The following is a 23,784-nucleotide window of genomic DNA, read 5'->3' as shown; positions in this document are numbered from 1 at the left end:
CCAGGCTCCCCCATCCCTGGGATTCTCCAGGCAAGAACACTGGAGTAGGTTGCCATTTCCTTGTCCATTGCACTAGATAGGCACTAACCAAATTCTGAAACATTCAACTCTATACTCATGTTTCTCTTCAAATTGAATCTTTTGCTTTTTACTAAAGATCCTTGTTGGGGGGGAGAAGCATGAGTGTTACTTCAATTGTTTGAGGCCTTGTAAGATAAACAAGACTGGAAAAAAAAAAGAAAAGAAAAACACTATATACTAAAAATTTCTATTTATTTTTTACTTGTAGATAAATCTGAAAATCAGCCTGGCTACAAAGTTATTTCCAATAACTTATATGTATAATCTTTAGGTCTCTGTATGAAGCCCATTATTCCACGGAGACAATATCTGTATTTTGCTGTTATGTCTCCAGCCACTAAAAGTCCTGCAAAACTAAATGTTTAATTAATGTTTTTAAATTGTAGTACAATTTATGTGGATTTTGAAAGACTATTAAGTACCTAAGGAATTCTGAAAATTAATTTTCCTTCCATTATAAAAACAAAAGGCTAAATTTCTAACTTAAGATTTCTTAGAGTGAGCTACTTTTACATTTTCTAAACATTAGTTCTGATATACACTTCCTAAGTATTATATATCACACATTATTGATGCATAATAGAGAACATATAAAAACACATTATAAAGTGGTATGCAAATATAAATTCAGAGTAGTCAGAAACAGCTATTAGTATAAAAACAAACCTTCCAAGTTTTTTCTAAGTAAATGAACAGAAAAAGCAAATACATACAGAAATGCTGACTTCAGCTGCAATTTTTTGTCCATTATCTTCCATGATGCCAAAACTTTAAAACTGCAACCTATAACTGTATGCTAAATAATGATGAATAAAATTCATCACAACTGGCATTTATACGTCTTCTTTCCAAACTATCTCAGTAGACATAATATTCCCCCGAAAGTAGCAACTTTCAAGTTGTACCTGAAGTTCATAATACTCCTGTGGAAAATCCAAAAGTCTTATTTTTTTATAAAAGTGAAAAGAAACATGAGTTAAAGGTACTTTATATTATCAATATAGTCCATTTTGTTTCTACAGTAGAAATAATAACCTCCACTAAACTAGTGAGCTTAAGTTCACTCTAGAGTGCTTAAGAAAAGCAAAATCCTGTTCAGTAACACTTACCAACTGACTCTACAGTCTGTGGTTCCTATTACATTCTAAGTTAAACAACCTTTCATTGTTTCTCCTCCCTTTTCTTCTTCAAGGTGCCAGGTTTTCTGTGTACATAAGACAGTATGACCTGTATGTAAGTTAGAGTACTGTCAATTTTTAACTTGTTTTTTTCTTTACAGACGGCAGATTTTTCACTTCTGCATTCAGATAAAATCAATAGTATTCAAATATTTCTTCAACTTCACAAATATAAAACCTCTTTGCATTCTAGTTTTTAGATTAAAAATTGTCCAGTATTATCGTACTCTTTACACACGTTAATGACTGGGGAAACATAATGACCTAAAAGATATAGCTCTAAGATTCCCTTCTACTGTGAGGTAGGTGCCACGTAAAAGGTACTCCTTTCTCACTCATCCATTTCCCTACCCCTTTGCTATTCTGTTCTATCACTTTCTGCTGTGGTCACATCCTGCCATTGATAGCTAAAGGCTGAAGTTAAAAGGCATTCTACAAAGAACAGAGGCTAGTGTACAATCCAGGTAGGGTCTGTAGGGTGCCAGAAGTTGCCACCCCAAAGTATGTCTTCAACATGCAGATTATTTCAAGCTGAAAACAGCGAAAGCCCTAAAGACTCAGCAAGAAACTTTGACCTTTCCCTTAACTGACCAAAAAAAAAAAAAAAAGGGAATTTAGATAGAGGGCCTGTTCCCAGAATGTCACCAGAGATATCTGCAAGGAATATGGGCTGTGTGTGGCGGAAACTCTAGGCAGAGCCTAGAGATCACAGTCCACTCTGGGTCCCACTGTCACTGCATGGCCCAGCAAATATTTACTTAGCAAACTTTTACTTTTCCATCTTCACGTCAATTGCTTTCCTTCTCTTTGAAGAAACAAACCACTACCTACAACATCCTCTTTTGTCTTTAGCTGCAGAGGGTATTTAAGATGAGGGTTTCAGCCATTTTGACAAGTTACTCAGTTTTCCTGGGTCTCTGTATGTACATGTGTTATTAAACTTTTGTGTGCTTTTTCTTTTCTCAATCTATCTTATGTCAATTCAATTCTGAGACCAGTCAGAAGAACCCAAAAAAATTAAAGGAAAAATTCCTCCTCCATGACAGGGTCACAGGCACTAACCATTAGGATAGTTTCAAGACTCAGGAGATTGGGGTCAGAAGTAGAAAATAAAGGTATCACACAATTCACCATCCATGTTTAAATACATACATACCATGGTCAGGCACTACAATGAGCACTGGATATACGATGATGAACAAAACAAATATAATCTTTTTCTTTGGAGGGCTTATCCTCTAGCTTGGAAGACACAAATTATTCAAATAATTTAAGAAATACTATAAGGATGCAAGGGCTTCCAAGGTGGCTCAGTGGTAAAGAATCTGCCTGCCAATGCAGGAGATAGAGGTTTGATACCTGGGTCAAGAGAAGGAAATGGCAACCCACTCCAGTATTCTTGCCTGGGAAAACCCATGGACAGAGAAGCCTGGCAGGCTACAGGCCATTGGGTCGCAAAAGAGTCAGATACGACTTAAGAGACTAAACAACAACAATATAAAGGTGTAAACTGCTATGACACAGTGTATGATAGGCAAGTATCACAGGCAAATTACAGTCCTTGTATTATTACTGTATACAGTAATGGTTAAACTGAAACACATTTTCCCAAATCCCCTTCTCTATATGGTGCTGGGTCAGAATCAACGAAACACAAAACCTGCACAAGATTTGGAAGGCAGAGTGAACAAAGCAAGAGCCATTACTCCAGAAGATTTTCAAGAGTTAAATGTGATGAAACAGAAACAACGGTGCTAGCAGGTCCCATTCATCCTCTTTTCCCTGCTCTAACTCAACTCCTCCCAACTGCTGACCCTACTGAGCAACAGTTCCTAATCCCTAGAACCTGAAAACGTTACCTTATTTGGAAAAGGGAATTTTGCAGATGAAATGAAGTTAAGGATCTTGAGATGGGAAAATTATTCTGAATTAGCTAAGTAAATCCTAAATGCCAACACAAGGGTCCTCATAAAAGACAAAAGAGGAAAATACAAGTACTTACAAGAAGGCTTTTCCTATGGCTCAGTGGGTAAAGAATCCACCTGCAGTCAGGAAAAATAAGGCACAGGTTTGATCCCTAAGCTAGGAAGATATCCTGGAAGAGGAAATGGCAACTCACTCTGGTATTCTTGCCTAAAAACACCCTGGAGGGCTACAGTCCAAAGGGTTGCAGAGAGTCGGACATGACTGAACATGGATGCACGAAAGAGAAAACAGCACTGTAAAGATGGAGGAAAAAGGAATGTGAAGATGCTGGCCTGGAGCATCTGGAGTGATGTTCCAGACTGGAGTGATGTAGCCACAAACCAAGTGATGCTGGCGCCCACCAGACGCTGGAAGAAAAACTGGAGTGGATTATCCCCTAAAGCCTCCGGAGGGTACAGAGTGCCTCTGACACTTTGATATTAACCCAATGATACTGATTTTGGATTTCTTGCCAGCAAAACTGTGGGAAAATACATTACTCTTATTTTAAGCAATCAAACATGTGGTAATTTGTTACAGCAGCCCCAGCAAACCAAACCAAGCATCTGAGTCTATAATGAAAAAATGTAATTGTTCTCCAGTCCATGTGTAGTCGGGAAGAATGCATTTACTATGCGCTGGAAAAAGACTGGTTAAAATTAAGCTTTCACTACTCAAAAGAGATATTAATAAGTTAACAAGAAAACTGGGTTATACTGAAAAGTGCATAGAACAGTTCCTGGCACACAGTATGTGCTCAATAAATATATTTTTAAAAATAAATGCCAAAATCTGTAACAAATCAAGGATACAAAAAAATGAGATATCAGTCTAGAGATCATCCATCATGGAAAATCTGAAGCCTATCCACTTGGTTGATAAAACTAAATGACTAATAATAACACTTCTACAGGGAAGGTAAAGACTTGACAAACATTACAAAGTAATTCTACTACAGCTAATTTTATAAAACATCAATTTCTTTGCTATTTTAAAGAATATAAAGGCAAAAAAAATTTTTTTAAGAAAATAAAAGGCAAAAAAGATTACATGTTTATTAGTCTGTTTTTATAACCTGAAATATTAATAGTAGATAATCAGAGGTAAATGTACAAGCTAGAAAACAATTTTCCAATTTTAAGTTTTCTGTCGATATTCAATTACCCTCAAATTGACCAATTTCAGGTATACTACATTTGTCAAAACATATCATCTGAAATATATCTATATATATGCAGAAAGTCAAACATAGTCCTATAAAATAGCTTTGATTTTCAAGCACTAACATTAATAATAGGGTTCTAGTATTTTCTAACATTTTAAAAATGTTTAAGTATTAAACTGTACTAGGGTAATCAAGAATAATGTCTAGTTCTTTATTTAATTCAGCCTGAGGATAAATCTTTAAGATAAGGGGCATTAAAATATTTTTCTTTGCAGCCTTCACAAATGGTAAAAGTTTTAGAAAAATATGTTTATCAGTGAAAATAATTTAACAGAAACTTCACATGAATTGTTATAGTTTATGGCCTGACAAACTATCAAAGATTTAAAAATTTTTAAAAATCTTAACCTGTTAATTTGTGCTTGGGTAACTAATGAAAGATTACCACACTACCATAAGGACAAAATTCCAATATTAAAATTCAAATCCATTCTAAATCTGACAACACAACCACTCCCAAGTAAACCTTTAATAGTCTTAGAAGTTTCTATTCACTATGGTTGTATTAACCATATAGGATATAAAAATATTTTGTTTTATGCTTTTTTGTTTCCAAAACGTAAAAAATTTTTATTGAAGTACTGTATAGTTGATTTACAATGTTGTATTAGTTTCTGGTATATAGCAAAGTGATTCAGTTATACATGCATAATTATTTTTCATTATAGGTCATTATAAGATACTGAATATAGGTGCCTGTGCCAAACGGTAGGATCTTGCTTATCTATTTTATACATAGTAGTTTTTATCTGCTAATCTCAAACTCCTAATTTACCCCTCCTCCTGCCTTTCCCCTTTGGTAATCATATGTTTGTTTTCTATGTCTGTGAGTTTCTGTTTCTATTTCTGAATACAATATGAATCTATCTCATGTCCTGCTTCATTTCTGATGGGGACAGCCTTCAGGGTTTCACAGCTCTAAATCTACCGTCCATATAGCAAATGTCTTAATAAAATGTGGATCTAATCACACGCCTTTCCTATTTGTAAAGTTTAACTGAAATACAGGGCCTGTCACATAATAGTCATTTACTCTGTTAGATTTATAAAAGAACAAATAAACTCTGTAATATGTAAATTCTCAGAAGGGAAAAATGACCCTGTGAATTAAGTCTCTCTGTACATACATATGGAGAAGGAAATGGCAACCCACTCCAGTATTCTTGCCTGGAGCATCCCATGGAGAGAGGAGCCTGGTAGGCTACAGTCCATGGGGTTGCAAAGACTTGGACACGACTGAGCGACTTCACTTTCACTTTTAAACAAATGCAACTGGTTTTCATTAAATATTTTCTAATAGTTGCAACTTCACAAGAGAAGTTAATGAAATAATTATTATGAGCACCTGCAACCAATCAGACATTGTGCTAGGTGCTTTATAGGCATCATCTCACTTAAAACTCATTTAATCTGTAAAGGAGATACCACTCATTTTACAGATTAAAAACTGAAGTTCTGAGATATTAAGTCTATAACTTCCTTTGCATAATATGACAGAATTCAGATACGAAGCATGATTTCTCTCAGTCAAAGCTACAATTCATGGCCCATGAATTTTTGCAAGGAGTCTATTGCATGGTCTTTGCAATAATGCCTAAGTGTTGAAACATGTCTAAGTTTTAGAGGGTCAGTCACCATAACATATTAGAGTATGCCTCCACCAGATTGTATAAGTTCACATTCTGTCTCCACATAACCATAACCAGGGCAAAGTACTTAACCTCTGTCCCTCCTTTCTCTTACCTATAAAATGGGAATAAACAATAGTATGTACTTCATAAGATGGTTTAAAGGATATAAATTACAAAACAGGGGTTATAATTCTACATTGCCTCATCTGAGTATTCACTGGATAAAAGAGTCAGCAAAAACAATACCGGGAGCAGACTGTGGCTCAGATCATGAACTCCTTATTGCCAAATTCAGACTTAAATTGAACAAAGTGGAGAAAACCACTAGACCATTCAGGTATGACCTAAATCAAATCCCTTACAATTATACAGTGGAAGTTGAGAAACAGATGTAAGGCACTAGATCTGATAGACAGAATGCCTGATGAACTATGGACGGAGGTCTGTGACACTGTACAGGAGACAGGGATCAAGACCATCCCCAAGAAAAAGAAATGCAAAAAAGCAAAATGGCTGCCTGAGGAGGCTTTACAAATAGCTGTGAAAAGAAGCCAAAAGCAAAGGAGAAAAGGAAAGATATAACCATCTGAATGCAGAGTTCCAAAGAATAGCAAGGAGAGATAAGAAAGCCTTCCTCAGAGATCAATGCAAAGAAATAGAGGAAAACAACAGAATGGGAAAGACTAGAGATCTCTTCAAGAAAATTAGAGATACCAAGGGAACATTTCATGCAAAGATGGGCTCGATAAAGGATAGAAATGGTATGGACCTAACAGAAGCAGAAGATATTAAGAAGAGGTGGCAAGAATACACAGAAGAACTGTACAAAAAAGATCTTCATGACCCAGATAATCATGAAGGTGTGATCACTCCCACTCACCTAGAGCCAGACATCCTGGAATGTGAAGTCAGGTAGGCCTTAGGAAGCATCACTACGAACAAAGCTAGTGGAGGTGATGGAATTCCAGTTGAGCTATTTCAAATCCTGAAAGATGATGCTGTGAAAGTGCTGCACTCAATATGCCAGCAAATTTGGAAAACTCAGCAGTGGTCACAGGACTGGAAAAGGTCAGTTTTCATTCCAATCCCAAAGAAAGGTAATACCAAAGAATGCTCAAACTACCGCACAATTGCACTCATTCACATGCTAGTAAAGTAATGCTCAAAATTCTGCAAGCCAGGCTTCAGCAGTACGTGAACCATGAACTTCCAGATGTTCAAGCTGGTTTTAGAAAAGGCAGAGGAACCAGATATCAAATTGCCAACATCTGCTGGATCATTGAAAAAGCAAGAGAGTTCCAGAAAAACATCTATTTCTGCTTTATTGACTGTGCCAAAGCCTTTGACTGTGTGGATCACAATAAACTGTGGAAAATTCTGAAAGAGATGGGAATACCAGACCACCTAATCCGCCTCTTAAGAAAACTGTATACAGGTCAGGAAGCAACAGTTAGAACTGGACATGAAACAACAGATTGGTTCCAAATAGGAAAAGGAATACGTCAAGGTTGTATATTGTCACCCTGCTTATTTAACTTATATGCAGAGTGCATCATGAGAAACACTGGGCTGGAGGAAGCACAAGCAGGAATCAAGATTGCTGGGAGAAATATCAATAACCTCAGATATGCAGATGACACCACCCTTATGACAGAAAGTGAAGAGGAACTAAAAAGCCTCTTGATGAAAGTGAAAGTGGAGAGTGAAAAATTTGGCTTAAAGCTCAACTTTCAGAAAACTAAGCTCATGGCATCTGGTCCCATCACTTCATGGCAAACAGATGGGGAAACAGTGCAAACTGGCTGACTTTATTTTTCTGGGCTCCAAAATCACTGCAGATGGTGACTGCAGCCATGAAATTAAAAGATGCTTGTTCCTTGGAAGGAAAGTTATGACCAACCTGGACAGCATATTAAAAAGCAGAGACAGTACTTTGCCAACAAAGGTCTGTTAAGGCAAGGCTACGGTTTTTCCAATAATCATGTATAGATGTGAGAGTTGGACTATAAAGAAAGCTGAGCGCTGAAGAATTGATGCTTTTGAACTGTGGTGTTAGAGAAGACTCTTGAGAGTCCCTTAGACTGCAAGGAGATCTAACCAGTCCATCCTAAAGGAGATCAGTCCTGGGTATTCATTGGAGGGACTGATGTTGAAGCTGAAACTCCAGTACTTTGGCCACCTCATGCGAAGAGTTGACTCATTGGAAAAGACTCTGATGCTGGGAAAGATTGAGGGCAGGAGGAGAAGGGGATGACAGAGGATGAGATGGTTGGATGGCATCACTGACACAATGGACATGGGTTTGGGTGGACTCCAGGAATTGGTGATGGACAGGGAGGCCTGGCGTGCTGCAGTTCATGGGGTCACAAAGAGTTGGACATGCCTGAGCAACTGAACTGAACTGAACTAAGACTTACTCATGTTACAAAATGCCACTAATAACATTTAAAATTGGCTTTTTATAGCACATATGAATTTAGAAAAACCTTATCTACCTTTTATAGAAAAACTAGGCAGAGTAGGTATAAAGTCATGTGTGGACATTTCCTTACTGGAATAATTTTCTTTCTTAGCACTTATCTGACATGATCTAAAATTCCAGCTTCATTTTAACTCTGTTTTCTACTATATTACCTGACTTACCAAAGCTTTTCAATTAAAGTGCTTATCTCCAGGCAGCAACTGATTCTTTGGTTCCATTTGGGATGGTATCTCCGACATGGATGATAAACTAGTAAGAGTTTTGGGTAGGTAATCTGGATTGAGCAGCTGAGTTACACTTTAGCTTATAAAATAAACACTCATATTTATATACCAAACACTCTCAAATTTATATAGCAGAAGACATCCAAAAACCAATCATTAAAATACGTATAAAAAAATCATATTAAAAAAAAAAGTAACAAAACAAAACAAAACCCATATATAACCACAGCACTATACTCCTTCATTAAAGGAAACAATTAAGTTTAATGTATTTAGGATACACCTGTTTTTCAGACAGGTGAAATCTAATGTTAAGCTACCAATTCATATTGATCTGAACTTTAATAAATTCATACACGCATTATTATTAACTACTCACGCATTATTATTAACTACTAGTTTGATGATGTTCAAGCTACCTCAGTAACCCAGACAGGTCTACAATTTACTCTTCAGTTTTTTATAATTTCACACACACACACAAATCCACAGCAGACTGTTATCAAATAGAAACTTCCTTCTCTAATAAAGGGAAATAAACTCAAAAGTTATACTTCATAGCTACTGAAGGATGATTAGCCTTTAAGGGAGAGAATATTTCAGTTGATTCCAATTATCTGTCCAATCATTCATCCAACATACTTTCTACTAATATCCATTTCAAATATAACTGAGGCAGCCCAGACCGTGTATGTAGGACACAGGGTTTGATCTGTCTCACCCTGAATATTCTCATTTAAAAGGTGGTGATGGGAAACAAAATATGTCATTCCCAAAATATGCTACTTTGACATATTATTTTGAGTTGTAGGTATTAAAACGCAGGGAAACCTTCTCTGAATTTCCCTTATCTGCTTAAACATAAATCCTCTAAAAGGAAGTCAACTGTCATAAATCCACTCCCCAAAGGAGCTTCATCAACCGAGACTGACTGTTAATCACAGGAGAGGAGACTAAGAGAGGAAGGTAAATTCTGATGTTGTCCTTTACAAATTCAGATTAGCAGGAGAGAACATTTGTAAAAATTCATTCTCTGAATTGCAACTTTGTATATAAAATGGTTTTGGTATATTCATCGTTTTTTATTTTATTTTATTTATTTTTGGCTGTGCTGGGTCTTTGTTGCTTCATGGGCTTTTCTCTGGTTGCAGTGAGCAGAGGCTACTCTCTAGCTGTGGTGCAAGGGTTTCTCATTGCCATAGCTTCCTTACTGCGGAGCACAGGTTCTAGGGCACACGGGCTCAGGAGTTGCAGTTTCTGGGCTGTAGAGCATAGGCTCAGTAGCTGTGGCCCACGGATTTAGCTCTGCGGCGTGTGTGATCCTCCAGGTCCAGGGACCAACCAATCTCCTGCATTGTTGTTGCTGTTCAGTTGCTAAGTCATCTGACTCTTTATGATCCCACAGACTGCAGCATGCCAGGCTTCCCTGTTCTTCACCATCTCCCAGAGTTTGCTCGAATTCGTATCCACGAAGTCAGTGATGCCCTCTTCTCCTTATCTCAGACTTTCCCTTTATCAGGGTCTTTTCCAATGAGTCAGCTCTATGGTACTATGGTAGCCATAGTATTGGAGCTTCAGCTTCAGCATCAGTCCTTCCAATGAATATTCAGGATTGACAGGTTTGATCTCCTTGCTGTCCAAGGGACTCTCAAGAGTTTTCTTCAGCACCACAACTCAAAAGCATCAACTTTTTGGCACTCAGACTTCTTTATGGCCCAACTCTCACATCTGCACACGACTACTGGAAAAACCACAGCTTTGACTATATGGACCTCTGATGGCAAAGTGATGCCTCTGCTTTGTAACATGCTGTCTAGGTTGGTCATAGCTTTTCTTCCAAGGAGCAAGCATCTTTTAATTTCATGACTGCAGTCACTGTCCACAGTGATTTTGGAGCCCAAGAAAATAAAATCTGTCACTGTTTCTACTTTTTCCCTTTCTGTTTGCTATGAAGTGATGGGACTGGGTGCCATGACCTTAGGTTTTTGAATGTTGAGTTTTAGGCCAGCTTTTTCACTCTCCTCTTACTTTCATCAAGAGGCTCTTTAGTTCCTCTTCACTTTCTGCCATTAGGGTGGTATCATCTGCATATCTGAGGTTGTTGATACTTCTTTCTCCCTGCAATCTTGATTCTAGGTTGTGATTCATCCAGCCTGGCATTTTGCATGATGTACTCTGCATATAAGTTACATAAGCAGGGTGACAATATACAGACTTGATATACTCCTTTCCCAGTTTTGAACCAGTCCATTGTTCCATATCTGGTTCTAACTGTTGGTTCCTGACCTGCATACAGGCTTCTCAGGAAACAGGTAAGGTGGTCTGGTATTCCCATCTCTTTAAGAATTGTCCATAGTTTGTTGTGTTCCACACAGCCAAAAGCTTTAGCACAGTCAATAAAGATGTTTTTCTGGAATTTGCTTGCATCTTCCATAATCCAAAGGATGTTAGCAAGTTGATTTCTGGTTCCTCTGTCTTTTCTAAATCCAGCTTGTCATCTGGAAAGTCTCAATTCATGTACTGCTGAAGCCTAGTTCATGAACTGCTGAAGCCTAGCTTGAAGGATTTTGAGCATTACCTTGCTAGCATGTGAAATGAGTGCAACTGTGTGGTAGTCTGAACATTCACTGGCATTGCCCTTCTTAGGAACTGGAATGAAAACTGACCTTTTCCAGTCCTGTGGACACTGCTGAGTTTTCCAAATTTGCTGACAGGCAGATTCTTTACCACTGAGTCACCATGGAAGCCCACTCATTGGTTTGATTCTTGCCTTCCCAGGGACAGCTATTGCTTTCCAGTTTGTCTCATTTTGTGTCCTGAAAAACTGGGGTTGGTTTTCTGCCTGCTCAGGCATGCAGGTTATGATTCTTGTGTATTCAAGCAACTCAACTGTAAGGTTGGGGGCAAAAAAATATGAGGAGACAGAAATGTGGGTTACATCTCATCTGCAGCTACTGTCCTACAGACCACTGCCAGCTTGGGGTGGGGGTGGGATGTTACCATCTTAAAATTTTGTGTATCACAGAAATAATCAAATTTCCTTGTCCACTGCATTAGAATGAACTCTCACTAGATCCTTAACTATGACCATTTTTAAGTCTTCTGTCATTTACAAATAGTTACTGTTTTACTCTTATGCTTTCCTGCTGCTCCTAAGTCACTTCAGTCGTGTCCGACTTTGTGTGATCCCAGAGACGACAGCCCACCAGGCTCCCCCGTCCCTGGGATTCTCCAGGCAAGAACACTGGAGTGGGTTGCCATTTCCTTCCTGAAGTTTGTCCAGAACATTTGTCTTCAAAAAGATTCAAGAAAATGACACTGATAAGTACTCTACATTACAGATTTGTAATAACTTTAAGATCATACCATTGAACTAGGTAATAAATTCCAGAACTCTAATGGAAAAAATTAATGGATTCATGAAACTACTAACTTTAGATCAAGCAAAACAGGAATAATTACATGGGACTGAGAAAATGATGAGAATGATTTTTAATTTTATGACTTTTTGTTAAAAACATTGCTAGCTCTTTAACACTTTAACAGATTGAAGGAAGTCTTTTTTCTTAAACTTTCTATAATTTAAAGCAATTTGGTAAATTATATCTTTGCAAACAGAACGGAAACATTTATTTATCTGTTTCTCCCTACGTGATTCTTCAAAAAATCGGAAACTAATAGGGAGTATTCTTAATTTCATGACAATATAGTTACTTGCATATGTTCAATAAGAATCTATTTTCCTTGTAATAGGATACAGTTGGAAACACTGGCTATACGGCCAAAGTTTTGACTGAGATGTCATATTTGAGGATAATATCAACTTTAAGGAATTAAGGTGGACTTTGTGTAAAGTCCACCATTCTTTTGGTAAAGAATCCACCTGCAATGTGGGAGACCTGGGTTCAATACCTGGGTTGGGAAGACCACCTGGAGAAGGGAAAGGGTTCCCACTCCAGTATTCTGGCCTGGAGAATTCCATGGACTGTATAGTCCACTGGGTCGCAAAGAGTCGGACACGATTCCAGCTTTCACTTTACAAGGTCAATGAAGCCCCTTCCAGAAACACACACACACACACACACACACACACAAAACCCCTGGTATCTTGCTTTCATAGTTCCAAGCCATATCAGTTGAGTAAGGAAGGTCATTTTCTGGTGGGTCCAAGAACTTAAGGATTTCTTAGGGACCTCAAGGAAAAAGGAGAGAGAAATTCACTCAAATCTAAGTATTACAGGAGAAATCTGACGGTCAGTCCTTGGCTTGGCTTTCTGGGCTTGAGATACTTTCAAACGTCTGAGATTCCTTCTGAAAAGTTACAGCAAAGCAGATTTTAAGAGTCTTTATGGTCAATTACTATTCTTACTGCATTTACATAAATAATCAGGCCAAGTTTAATGAGACTAGACTTATTGTGCAAACAAATTAGTCTTACTCTAACTATCTTTGGTAGAAGTAGAGAGGACTAGAGAGAGAACATTTACGTTTCAGTAGCACACTTCTGTGGATATCATATTCTACTGTAGTCCACTGCCTTTGAGGTTTTATAATCTACTTGTACACTGGATTGGATCTCTGAATTATTCTAGTTTCCTCCAATATCTAGTTATGACTCTCTAAACTAACATTTTCAACTTTCTCTACTCTGACTTGGAATCACAAAAACTAAACACTGTCCTTTTCCCAAAGCCCTGCAAGCTGAAGCTAGACAACTTGGGTAACTTATTATTTTTCCAGTTTTATTGAGTTATAATTGACATACAGCACCACATAATTTTATGTTGCACAGCATAATGATTTGACTTACATACATCGTGAAATGATTACCACAGTAAATTTAGTGAATATCAATCTTCTCATGTAAATTAAATAGAAAATATATATTTATGTTTTTTGCCTTATGATGAGAATGTTTACGATTTACTCTCAACAACTTTAATATATAAAGTACAGAAGTAATACTACATTTATCACATTGTACATTATAGCCCTAGTATTTATTCATCTTATAACTGAAAGTTTTTGCCTTTTGACTACCTTCTTCCAATTCTACCCTACCTTCCACCCTGCCACCCTCTGGTAACCACAAAAATGATGTCTTTTTTCTGAGTTTGTTTTTGAAGTACAATTGACATACAACACTATGCTAGTTCCTGGTATGCACCATAGTGATTTGCTACTTCTATACGTTTCTAAAGTAATCACCATGATACATACAGTCATCATCTGCCACCTAAGATTTACACATGTACTGACTATATTCCCCACACTGTACATTTCCTACTTGTGACCGTTTGTTATTGGAAGTTGTACCTTTTAATCTCTTCCACCTATTTCTCCCCTAACCACCTGCTTGTTCTCTGAGTTTATGATTCTATTTCTGTTTAGAATGATCACTCTTGTGTTATAGTATAATCTTATTTCAGCTTTTTATTAATCTTATATTTGAAAATGCTTTTCTATTCTATGTTTTAGTACTTTATTTGATCCTCAAAGTAATAAATCTTTGAGGTAGTATAGATAACTTTCTCAAAAAATGATAGCAAAATGCTAATTTACCAAATATTATAAAATACTTATAAAGTGCAGCACACAAGAGAAGAATGTTTTGGACTGAAGACGGACTTTAGAGAGCTTTATAAGAAGGAAGTAGCAACTTCCAGTTGGAAAAGAAGTCCTGGGAATACTGTACAGCATGGTAACTATAGTTAATAATACCATATTGTATATTTGAAAGTTGCAAAAAGAGTAAACTTAAAATCTTAAAAGCTGTCATTACAAGAAAAATTTGGGGGACTTCTCTCGTGATCCAGTGGCTAAGACTCTGAGCTCCCAATGCAGGGGACCCAAGTTCAATCCCTGGTCAGGGAACAAGATCTCACATGCTGCAACTAAGACCTGGTGCAGCCAAATAAATAAATATAAAAAAAAAAAGAAAAATTTTGTATCTATGTGTGGTGATGAATGTTAACTAGATTTGTGGTGATAATTTTGCAATACATACAAATATCAAATCATTAAGATGTACACTGGAAACTAATACAGAGTTATATGTCAATTACATCTCAATTTTTTTAAAAAATTAAAGGAGGTGGCATTAAAGAATACCTTTTGCAAAGATGGACAGAATGATTTCTACAAAGATGGAAAAAAAGGCCTTCCTTGTAGGAAGAAAGGATGTAAGCAAAGAAGGCGGCACATAGGCATAGAACATGTTCAGAAATTAACTTCAAAGTAACTATTACGATTGAGCTAAAAAACAGAACTCGTGGGATAAAATAATTTTTTAAAAAAGAATGAAAGGGACATGTTGATTTGATTGAAGTCAAGGAGAGCTACACATTTTTGAAGAGCTTTGGTTGGTAACCTAAATAATTTTAAATTTAATCTGGATTCAATAGAAAGTCACTGGAGTATGTCTGAGGAAAGAGAAACCAAGGAATACATAAGACCTCTGGTTTTGAAAAGCAGTTTCAAGGGGAGTTACTGGAAGGGAGATAGGCTGAGGGCAGCAAATCCAGCCACTGCCACAGAGCAAGTAAGAAGAGGAAAGAGAAGTCACGTTTAGCATAGAAATGACAAAGAGAACAAGCAAACTGGGATGCTGAAAAAGTAGAATCAATACTTGGGAGGAAAGTTAGGGCCAGGAATGTAAATTTAGAAGTCATGCCCTTAAAGGAAACAATCTGAGTTTACCAGCGAAAATGAGTAAGGGCACCAAGTGAGAAACTACCAAATTTCATTTTTAACTACCAGAGTTGAACGCTGATCGAAAACAAAAAACTGCGGTTCCATTTTCAAATGCTGCATGTAACAGAACATAATAAAAGATTCAGCCTTCTACCATAAAGTAATGAAAAGTGTTTTACCAAGCATGGCCCAATACTACATTTAATATTACCCTTTAATTCATTTGAACCAGCATCCCCTGTAGTTCAGTTGCTTTAAATAAAAGTTAATTAAAATCTTCCCTTCCTAAACACTCAGAACCCAACAAGCACACCTTTTCTGATAGGAATCCCACCTGGCCTCAGACAGCCTTTGCCTGCGTACTAGCCTTACCAAGGACAACCTTTCCATTTCTTGAAGTCCCTGAGGCTTCTTCAGCGCAGGGTCCCGGTCTCCTGGCTCGGCATCAGCCACAGGGCCGTACACCGAGCGGGAAGCTCCAGGGCAGTTCGCAAATGGAGTGACCGCCAGCCTGGCCCTCCGGCCACTCGGTTCCGCACGCCCGAGACTCTAAAGCACACACTGCCGTTTTCATTTGGTTGACACACCCCTTTCCTGGAGCCCTTTTCCTTCCTACACCTAGCACATTCCTCACGTCGTCCCTCGTACTTACAACGTGTCACTTCATCCACTCCCACCCCGTACTCAGCTAGAACTTAAGGTATTCCATACCGTTCCCTTCACTCAGACAGACTTCGTATCAGCCGCGCGCCCGCTGCATCCTCCCGGAGCTGCCCCGGCCAAAGCAGAGGCCACCGGCCTGCCCGTGCCCGCCGCCACCCAGGAGCGCACCAGGCTCACCTTCCGCGCAGCTCGTCCGGCTGCGCGTACTGGGGGCGGCGGCTCAGCTCGGCCCGGCGCCCCAGGCTGCGGCGCCCGCCGGGTCCCCCGCTTCCCTTGAAGCGCAGCACCACTCGCTACCGCCGCCGTCGGTGCCGCCGGCCCAGTGCGGCTCAGGCGTTTCCGGGTTCCCGCGGTCCCGTCTCCCAATCGCTCCGGCTGCCGCCTCGGCCCGGGTGAACGCCGTTCCCGGCTCGGCTCTGCTGGTCCCATCTTGGCATTTGCCAACTCCATCCCCAAGACGAGGACTTCAGAGGCTCCGCGGGCGACCCCCGGAGCCGGCTTCACTGTCGTGTCCTTGCCTGGGGCAGTACCTTCTGCTAGTTGTTTCCTAAAGGGACGTAGCGAACGGAGTGACTCCAGCGGCGTGCCTCTGCCGGACTGCCTGGTGGCGAAGGTCGCCAGAGTGTGAGACTGCGAAAGTAAAGTCAAAGTCCTTTGGGGGCAAAGGACCCTGAGAGGGAGTGAGGAGGTGGATCCAGGAAGCAAACACACTGGGTTCTAGAAATGTCAGTGACAGTGAAAACTAACGAGATTCGTTCTGGCTCAGGCTGCCATTCATTTTTCTGGAAGGCTTGTTCGGTTGGAAATAACCGCTTCTCCCACTCTGGTTTAGACCCTGAGGCTGAACAGAGCCTAGAGCAGCGCCACCAAATTAGTAGGGTAGGATTATCCCTTTCCTCTTAACACCACGTCGCTATGAATTAAGCCTGTGTCTCTTTATATTGCAAATGATTAAAACTACATCCGAGAAAGACAAACGGAGAAAGAGAGCAGAAAAACAAAATTAAATAACTGTATTAGAGTAGAATGACTGGCTTTAAAATTTTGGCTCAGATGGAAACGAATCTGCCTGCAACGCAGGAGACCCAGGTTGGATCCCTGGGTTGGGAAGATCCCATGGAGAAGGAAATGGCAGTATTCTGGCCTGGGAAATCCCACGGACAGAAGAGCCTGGAGGGCCTCCAGTGCATGGGGCTCGCAAAGAGACACGACTTGAGCGACTAACACTCATGATCTTGAGAAATTCCCAGGATGGTGGAATATATCTTAGATTTTCATGTTTGTTCTAAATATTTTGGAAGTAAAATGTGCCTGATGCATAATAATAATAATAGCCAGGCACTATTCTAAGATTAAGATAGAATATATAATGAATCTTTTCCTCCTTTTGTAAGAGGGAAAAGATTTAAACTATTTTAGAAATACTTCGGCAGGAAAAATATACCTTATGACATAAATAAGGTATATTTTATGTTTGTTTGTTTTTTTAAGAGAAAAAGATTTTTTAGTCTGTTCAAAAAGTTTTAAAATGAAAAGGAGAGAAGTGGAGGCAATTATTCATTAGGAAACAGTAACATGGTGCTTTGGCCTCTTGGAAGAGGACCAAAGCTCTAAACAGACAAAAACAACAATGAAAATAGAGGGTTCAATATATTTATGACACCCACAACTGATGTAAAGATATGGGTTGCCAAACTGATGACCAAAAGAAAGTAATGCTTTCATTGACCTCTCCTAGCTTTACAATTTGTACTTAGATACTAATGTAGTGGAAACTAGTTTAGGCACCCCATTATGTTAGCCCTTATTCTCTCTACCCATTCAACCTACACAGCACACGGTTGCACCTCAGTCCTATCTGACTTACTCTTTGTGACATCATGGACTATAGCCCCATGGACTGTAGCTCGCCAGGCTCTTCTGTCCATGGAATTTCCCAGGCAAGAATACTCGAGTGGGTTGCAGTTCCCCAGAGCTATCTGAGAGTATGTTTTCCAGGCTACAGACCACAATAAGATCTCCAAATAAAACTTAACTTGCAACTTTTTGGTTGTATGTTTTTCTTCATTTGACAGTGCTTAAAAAAATTTGTTTTATCAGAAATTCAAATTTAATGTGATATCCTATATTTTTATTTTCTAAATTTGGCAACGCTATCGAAAGCATGAATATTATAATATTGCACAATAACTGCAGTTTCCAAGGGTGCCCCAGAGAAATTAAGACCAATTAAATTATATTTGGTGCAGATGCCACTGCAAGCCTTAGGCACACAAGCGACTTTCCCCCCATCAGTATCTTCAGGCAGTCAAGGCTGGTACTTTATGAACTTTAATGGCTTAAGACTTCATAGGAAAAAAAGACAAGAAAGAAAATGAGCAGGGACAATCGAGATTTATATATTTAATTTTTTTTAATTTCTTTCTAAAACAGTTAAAATACAAAAAATTTCCTGGGCAATTAAACCTCAGGTTTCCAGGTGTTACTTATACTTTGTTCTTATACTAGTATAGTTCTTAAAACTATGGAATTGAAGATGAAGCTTATCAACAGGAAAAACCAGTCTTTCCTTGATTTGCAAGCTACTGAATCTGGCATGCTTTAGGGCAAAGCATCTGCATAGAAAGAATAGCCAAAGTTTATTTACTTGACCATCATTGACCTCTAAGAGAAATTGAATGAGGTTACTTCCATATCATCAGTAGCTCAGTAGTCATGTGCCTCTTTTGCTTTCTGATAGATCCGTAGATCTCTTTAACACTCTATAGAACAGCTATTTGACAGGTTTGAAAGGAAATAACTTTTTATTTCCAGGTTCTGCCTGGCTTTTCGTATTATAACAGACTTACTTTCGGGGGGGATTAGGAGGTTGTTCAGAGAAGGCAATGGCACCCCACTCCAGTACTCTTGCCTGGAAAATCCCATGGACGGAGGAGCCTGGTAGGCTGCAGCCCATGGGGTTGCCGAGAGTCAGACACGACTGAAGCGACTTGGCAGCAGCAGCAGCAGGAAGTTCTTTGGGCTTCCCAGGTGGTGCTAGTGGTAAAGAACCCGCCTGCCAATGCAGAAGACATAAGAGATGTGGGTTCGATCCCTGGGTTGGGAAGATCTCCTGAAGGAGGGCATGGCAACCCCACTCCAGCATCCTTGCCTGGAGAATCCCATGGACAGAGGAACCTGGTGGGCTGCAGTCCATTTGGTCGCAAAGAGTGGGACATGACCGAAGTGACTTAGCAGCAACAGCAGCAGCAGCGGGAGGTTGTTTAACAGAAGTGATGCCATTTGCTCTGTGTGCTCAGAAACTGGGGAAATTACCCTGGATGATTGCTGCCCCATGGAGTTTGTTGATTCTGGTCAGAGAATCAGTCATCACTTGATATTCTTTTAAGTCTCGGATTGGTAGATGAACTTGGTGGTCTGGATATTAAGGAATTGGTTTTATCTCAGAGTCAAGCGATTCCCTTTTACCTGGCATAGTTTCCTGACAAAATCACCACAAATCTTTTGTGGAGACCTAGGAAAAAGGTACATAGATGAAATTGTGCTGTTAAAGCCAGTCAGGGGCCCCTTAAGTCTGAGAATGGATGAGGGGTTGCAATTTAGTGAAGTTGGTCATCTATACAGTCCCAGAGTTCACTTGATTATATAGTTCACATGTAGTTGGATTATGCTGTTCAGAATACTTCTTGTTCTCTACCTTCAGGACACCTGGTAGCTTGTAATTTCTGACTCTTGTAGCTGAATGGGACCACATGACTAGTTCTAACTGTTCAGCTCAGTTCAGTTCAGTTCAGTCGCTCAGTTGTGTCCGACTCTTTGCAACCCCATGGACTGCAGCATGCCAGGCCTCCCTGTCCATCACCAACTTCTGGAGTTTACTCACTCATGTCCATTGAGTTGGTGTTGCCATCCAACCATCTCATCCTCTGTCGTCCCCTTCTCCTCCTACCTTCAAACCTTCCCAGCATCAGAGTCTTTTCAAATGAGTCAGCTCTCCTTATCAGGTGGCCAAAGTATTGGGGTTTCAGCTTCAGCATCAGTCTTTCCAATGAATATTCAGGACTGATTTCCTGTAGGATGGACTGATTGGGTCTCCTTGCAGTCCAAGGGACTCTCAAGAGTCTTATCCAACACCACAGTTCAAAAGCATCAATTCTTCGGCACTCAGCTTTCTTTATAGTCCAACTCGCACGTCCATACTTGACTATTGGAAAAACCATAGCCTTGATTAGATGGACCTTTGTTGGCAAAGTAATATCTCTGCTTTTTAATATACTGTCTAGGTTGGTCATAACTTTCCTTCCAAGGAGTAAGTGTCTTTTAATTTCATGGCTGCAATCACCATCTGCAGTGATTTTGGAGCCCCCCAAAACAAAGTCTGTCACTGTTTTCATTGTTTCCCCATCTATTTGCCAGGAAGTGTTGGGACCAGATGCCATGATCTTAGTTTTCTGTATGTTGAGCTTTAAGCAAACTTTTTCACTCTCCTCTTTCATTTTCATCAAGAGGCTCTTTAGTTCTTCACTTTCTAACCATAAGGGTGGTGTCATCTGCATACCTGACGTTATTGATATTTCTCCCGGCAATCTTGATTCTAGCTTGTGCTTCATCCAGCCCAGTGTTTCTCATGATGTACTCTGCATACAAGTTAAATAAGCAGGGTGACAATATACAGCCTTGATGTACTCCTTTTCCTATTTGGAACCAGTTTGTTGTTCTATGTCCAGTTCTAACTGTTGCTTCCTGACCTGCATACAGATTTCTCAGGAGGCAGGTCAGGTGGTCTGGTATTCCCATCTCTTTAAGAATTTCCCACAGTTTATTGTGATCCACACAGTCAAAGGCTTTGGCATAGTCAATAAAGCAGAAATAGATGTTTTTCTGGAACTCTCTTGCTTTTTCCATGATTCAGCGGATGTTGGCAATTTGATCTCTGGTTCCTCTGCCTTTTCTAAAACCAGCTTGAACATCTGGAAGTTCACTGTTCACGTACTGTTGGAGCCTGTCTTGGAGAATTTTGAGCATTACTTTGCTAGCATGTGAGATAAATGCAGTTGTGCAGTAGCTTCTGACTGTAGGGAAGGTTCTAACTGTAGGGAAACAAAATTAACCACCCCCAAATTTTTCTTTGGTATGTGGATTATTTCGAGTTGACAACAATCACAGCCCAACAGACTCAGGAAGAAACTTTGACCTATCCACTATCAGCCTAAAGGAATGTAGATAAGAGGCTTTTTCAAGACAGGCGCCGTCTCCAAAGATAACTGTAGTATGAACTAGGTTTGCAGACAAGGAGGAACCTAGCAAAGTTTGTTTGTTAAAATTCCTGTCTGTGTCCCATTGTCTCTGCATGTTGCAGCAACAATTGCTTTCCAAACATTTGCTTCTCTATCTTCCTGGCAGTTAACTTTCCTCCTGTTTGAAGCCCCAGACCACTACTCCTAAGACCCTCTTTTGTTTTTAAATGAAGATGATATTTAATGTGAGAATTTCAGCCATTTTGGTGAGTTATTTAGTTTTCCTGGTTTTCTCCCATGTATACATGTTATTAAATTTTGTTTGATTTTCTTCTTTTAATCTGTCTCATGTCAGTTTTAATTCTTAGACCAGACAGAAGAACTGGAAGAGTACAGGAAAATTTCTCCCTCCCTGACATGGCCAAATCAGTTGTAAGCAGATAAGCAGATTATGTGTGTCATAATCACATAAGGGCCATAGTGTTGAATTGCTGTTTTGTGATCATCTGGAACTCTCCGTTTTGAGTCTGGTAATGTTCGTGATCATGACTAGGTAGACTCATGAGCCTACCTAGAGTGAGGAGCTCTAAAGTGAAGTCTTTAGCAACCAGCAATAGACATTTCGTATGAAAAAGAAATAAATCTTTGTTATTATATATCATTAAAATTTTTACTACACTTGGCATATATTGATTCAGAAATAGGGTGTGTTTTAATAAAAATCTTTCTTTTGCAGAATTGGCTTCAGTTCAGTTCAGTTGCTCAGTTGTGTCCGACTCTGTGACCCCATGGACTGTAGCACGCCAGGCCTCCCTGTCCATCACCAACTCCTGGAGTTTACTCAAACTCATGTCCGTTGAGTCGGTGATGCCATCCAACCATCTCATCCTCTGTCGTCCCCTTCTCCTCCTGCCTTCAATCTTTCCCAGCATCAGGGTCTTTTCATGTAACCTGATTTATAAGCTAAAAGAATGATTATGTAATGCACTGGAATATTTGATAAAAAGTCATCTACAATAAACCAAAAGGTAAATAATAAGCCTTATATACTTGTAGCTCTGGCAGAAGAAGCTAGGAAACAAATGTTAACTGTACATGTTGGTTAGTGTTAGCTACGTTTAACAATATGCTTCATGAAAGAGAAGCACTCCAAAAATAATTGACTTTTTTATTAGCAAAAATGGAAAGGAATGAAGAGAACAGGGAAGTCCAAGAGCTTTTGAAGTTGGGAGTGGCAGATGCTTTTCACCTCAGTTGGTAACTTACAAAATTGCATACGCTTTTTGTCCTCAATTGGTAAACTATAAAACTGGGCAGATTTTTAAAACCAAAAAAAAAAAAGGCTATTAGAACTAGGTAATTAGGCAAGGATCAAGTCAAGCCTATCTTTGTTGTGTGTGCGTGCCTGCTCAGTTGCTCAGTCATGTCCAGATCTTTGGGACTCCATGGAGTATAGCCCGCCAAGCTCTTCTGTCCATGGAATTTTCCAGGCAAGAATATTGGAGTAGGTTGCCATGCCCTCCTCCAGGAAATCTTCCTGACCCAGGGATCAAACCATTGTCTCCTGTGAGTCCTGCATTACAGGTAGATTCTTCACTGCTGAGCCACCTGGGAAGCAACACAGCCTACCTAACATAAAACTTGTGAAAGTATATTTCAATAGGTCAAACCCACATAGCAAAGTTTCTTGAATTATTATTAGAAGTATAGGTTCCAGCTCTAGTTAAATCGTATAAACATACTCTATTCTATTTCTCCCAATGACTATAACACAAATCCTGAACAGAATACATAAAGAAGCTAAAGACGCTGAAAAGTAAATAATAGCAGACAAATTAGGGAGGAAATCAAAACTCAAGACCAACAAATTGTGAATTCTCAGCTTTTACCCTCTATTATTTCCTGGTTTAGTCTCAATGCAACCCAAATCCTGGAACACTGCAATGGGCACAAGACAAGAGAAAATCAGTCTCTCAGGTAAGAGGAATGGGAAAAGGGGCCCCTGAAGAATGGAAAGAATGGGGAAATATCCTGGTTTTGTTTTTCTCCTCTATTGGCTCTGGAGTTCTCCCTGGGCAGTGGCTGAAGGCAGCAAGTGCATCAGCAGATGAGCTTGCTGATCTGCTTTGAAGGTAGATCCAGTTGTGGGAGGTGTTTGCCTGACAGCCCAAGAGACAGAAAGCCAGGCATTCTGGCCAGAGGACCAGGGGAAGAAACTGAGAGCCAGAGAATGTTTGAAGAGTTTTGAAAGGAGAGAGCTCAAAAAGGGAACCTATAGAGATACATTTTAAAGTTTTAGGATCACCCCTAGGAGCTCATGTGTGAAACTAATCTGATACAGAAGACTAAAGGCTTTGCTTTGAACACTGGTCTACAGCATAGGTCACTACTCAGGTCCACTTTGC

General features: G+C 39.4%; 1 protein-coding gene and 1 non-coding gene across 9 annotated transcripts in view; one reads left to right on the top strand and one right to left on the bottom strand.

Moving 5' to 3' along the window:
* SLC35A3 (solute carrier family 35 member A3) overlaps positions 1–18,336 on the bottom strand; it is a 46,441-nt gene extending 28,105 nt beyond the window's left edge. For 3 of the 8 annotated variants that reach the window (XM_086391429.1, XM_086391431.1, XM_086391430.1), the window contains exon 1: positions 16,320–18,336. In XM_086391429.1, coding sequence (XP_086247555.1) covers positions 16,320–16,592 — 273 coding nt within the window. In that variant the 5' untranslated portion in view covers positions 16,593–18,336. Of the gene's footprint in view, positions 1–794; positions 950–1,190; positions 1,210–15,851 lie in introns of those variants that run through there. The other 5 variants (XM_086391435.1, XM_086391437.1, XM_086391433.1 and 2 more) reach the window with 5 other exon arrangements.
* LOC147375886 (U5 spliceosomal RNA) lies at positions 112–226 on the top strand. Its single transcript, XR_015161711.1, has one exon. It is a non-coding gene; the product is annotated as a U5 spliceosomal RNA (small nuclear RNA).
* Positions 18,337–23,784: the final 5,448 nt, after the last annotated feature.

This window comes from Bos grunniens, chromosome 3 (genome assembly GCF_055505025.1).
Source record: "Bos grunniens cultivar Pamir isolate PY7600 chromosome 3, Bosgru_T2T1.0, whole genome shotgun sequence".
NCBI lineage: Eukaryota > Metazoa > Chordata > Mammalia > Artiodactyla > Bovidae > Bos > Bos grunniens.
The sequence above is the reverse complement of the archived record's forward strand: the minus strand, read 5'-3'. Positions and strand labels throughout refer to the sequence as shown.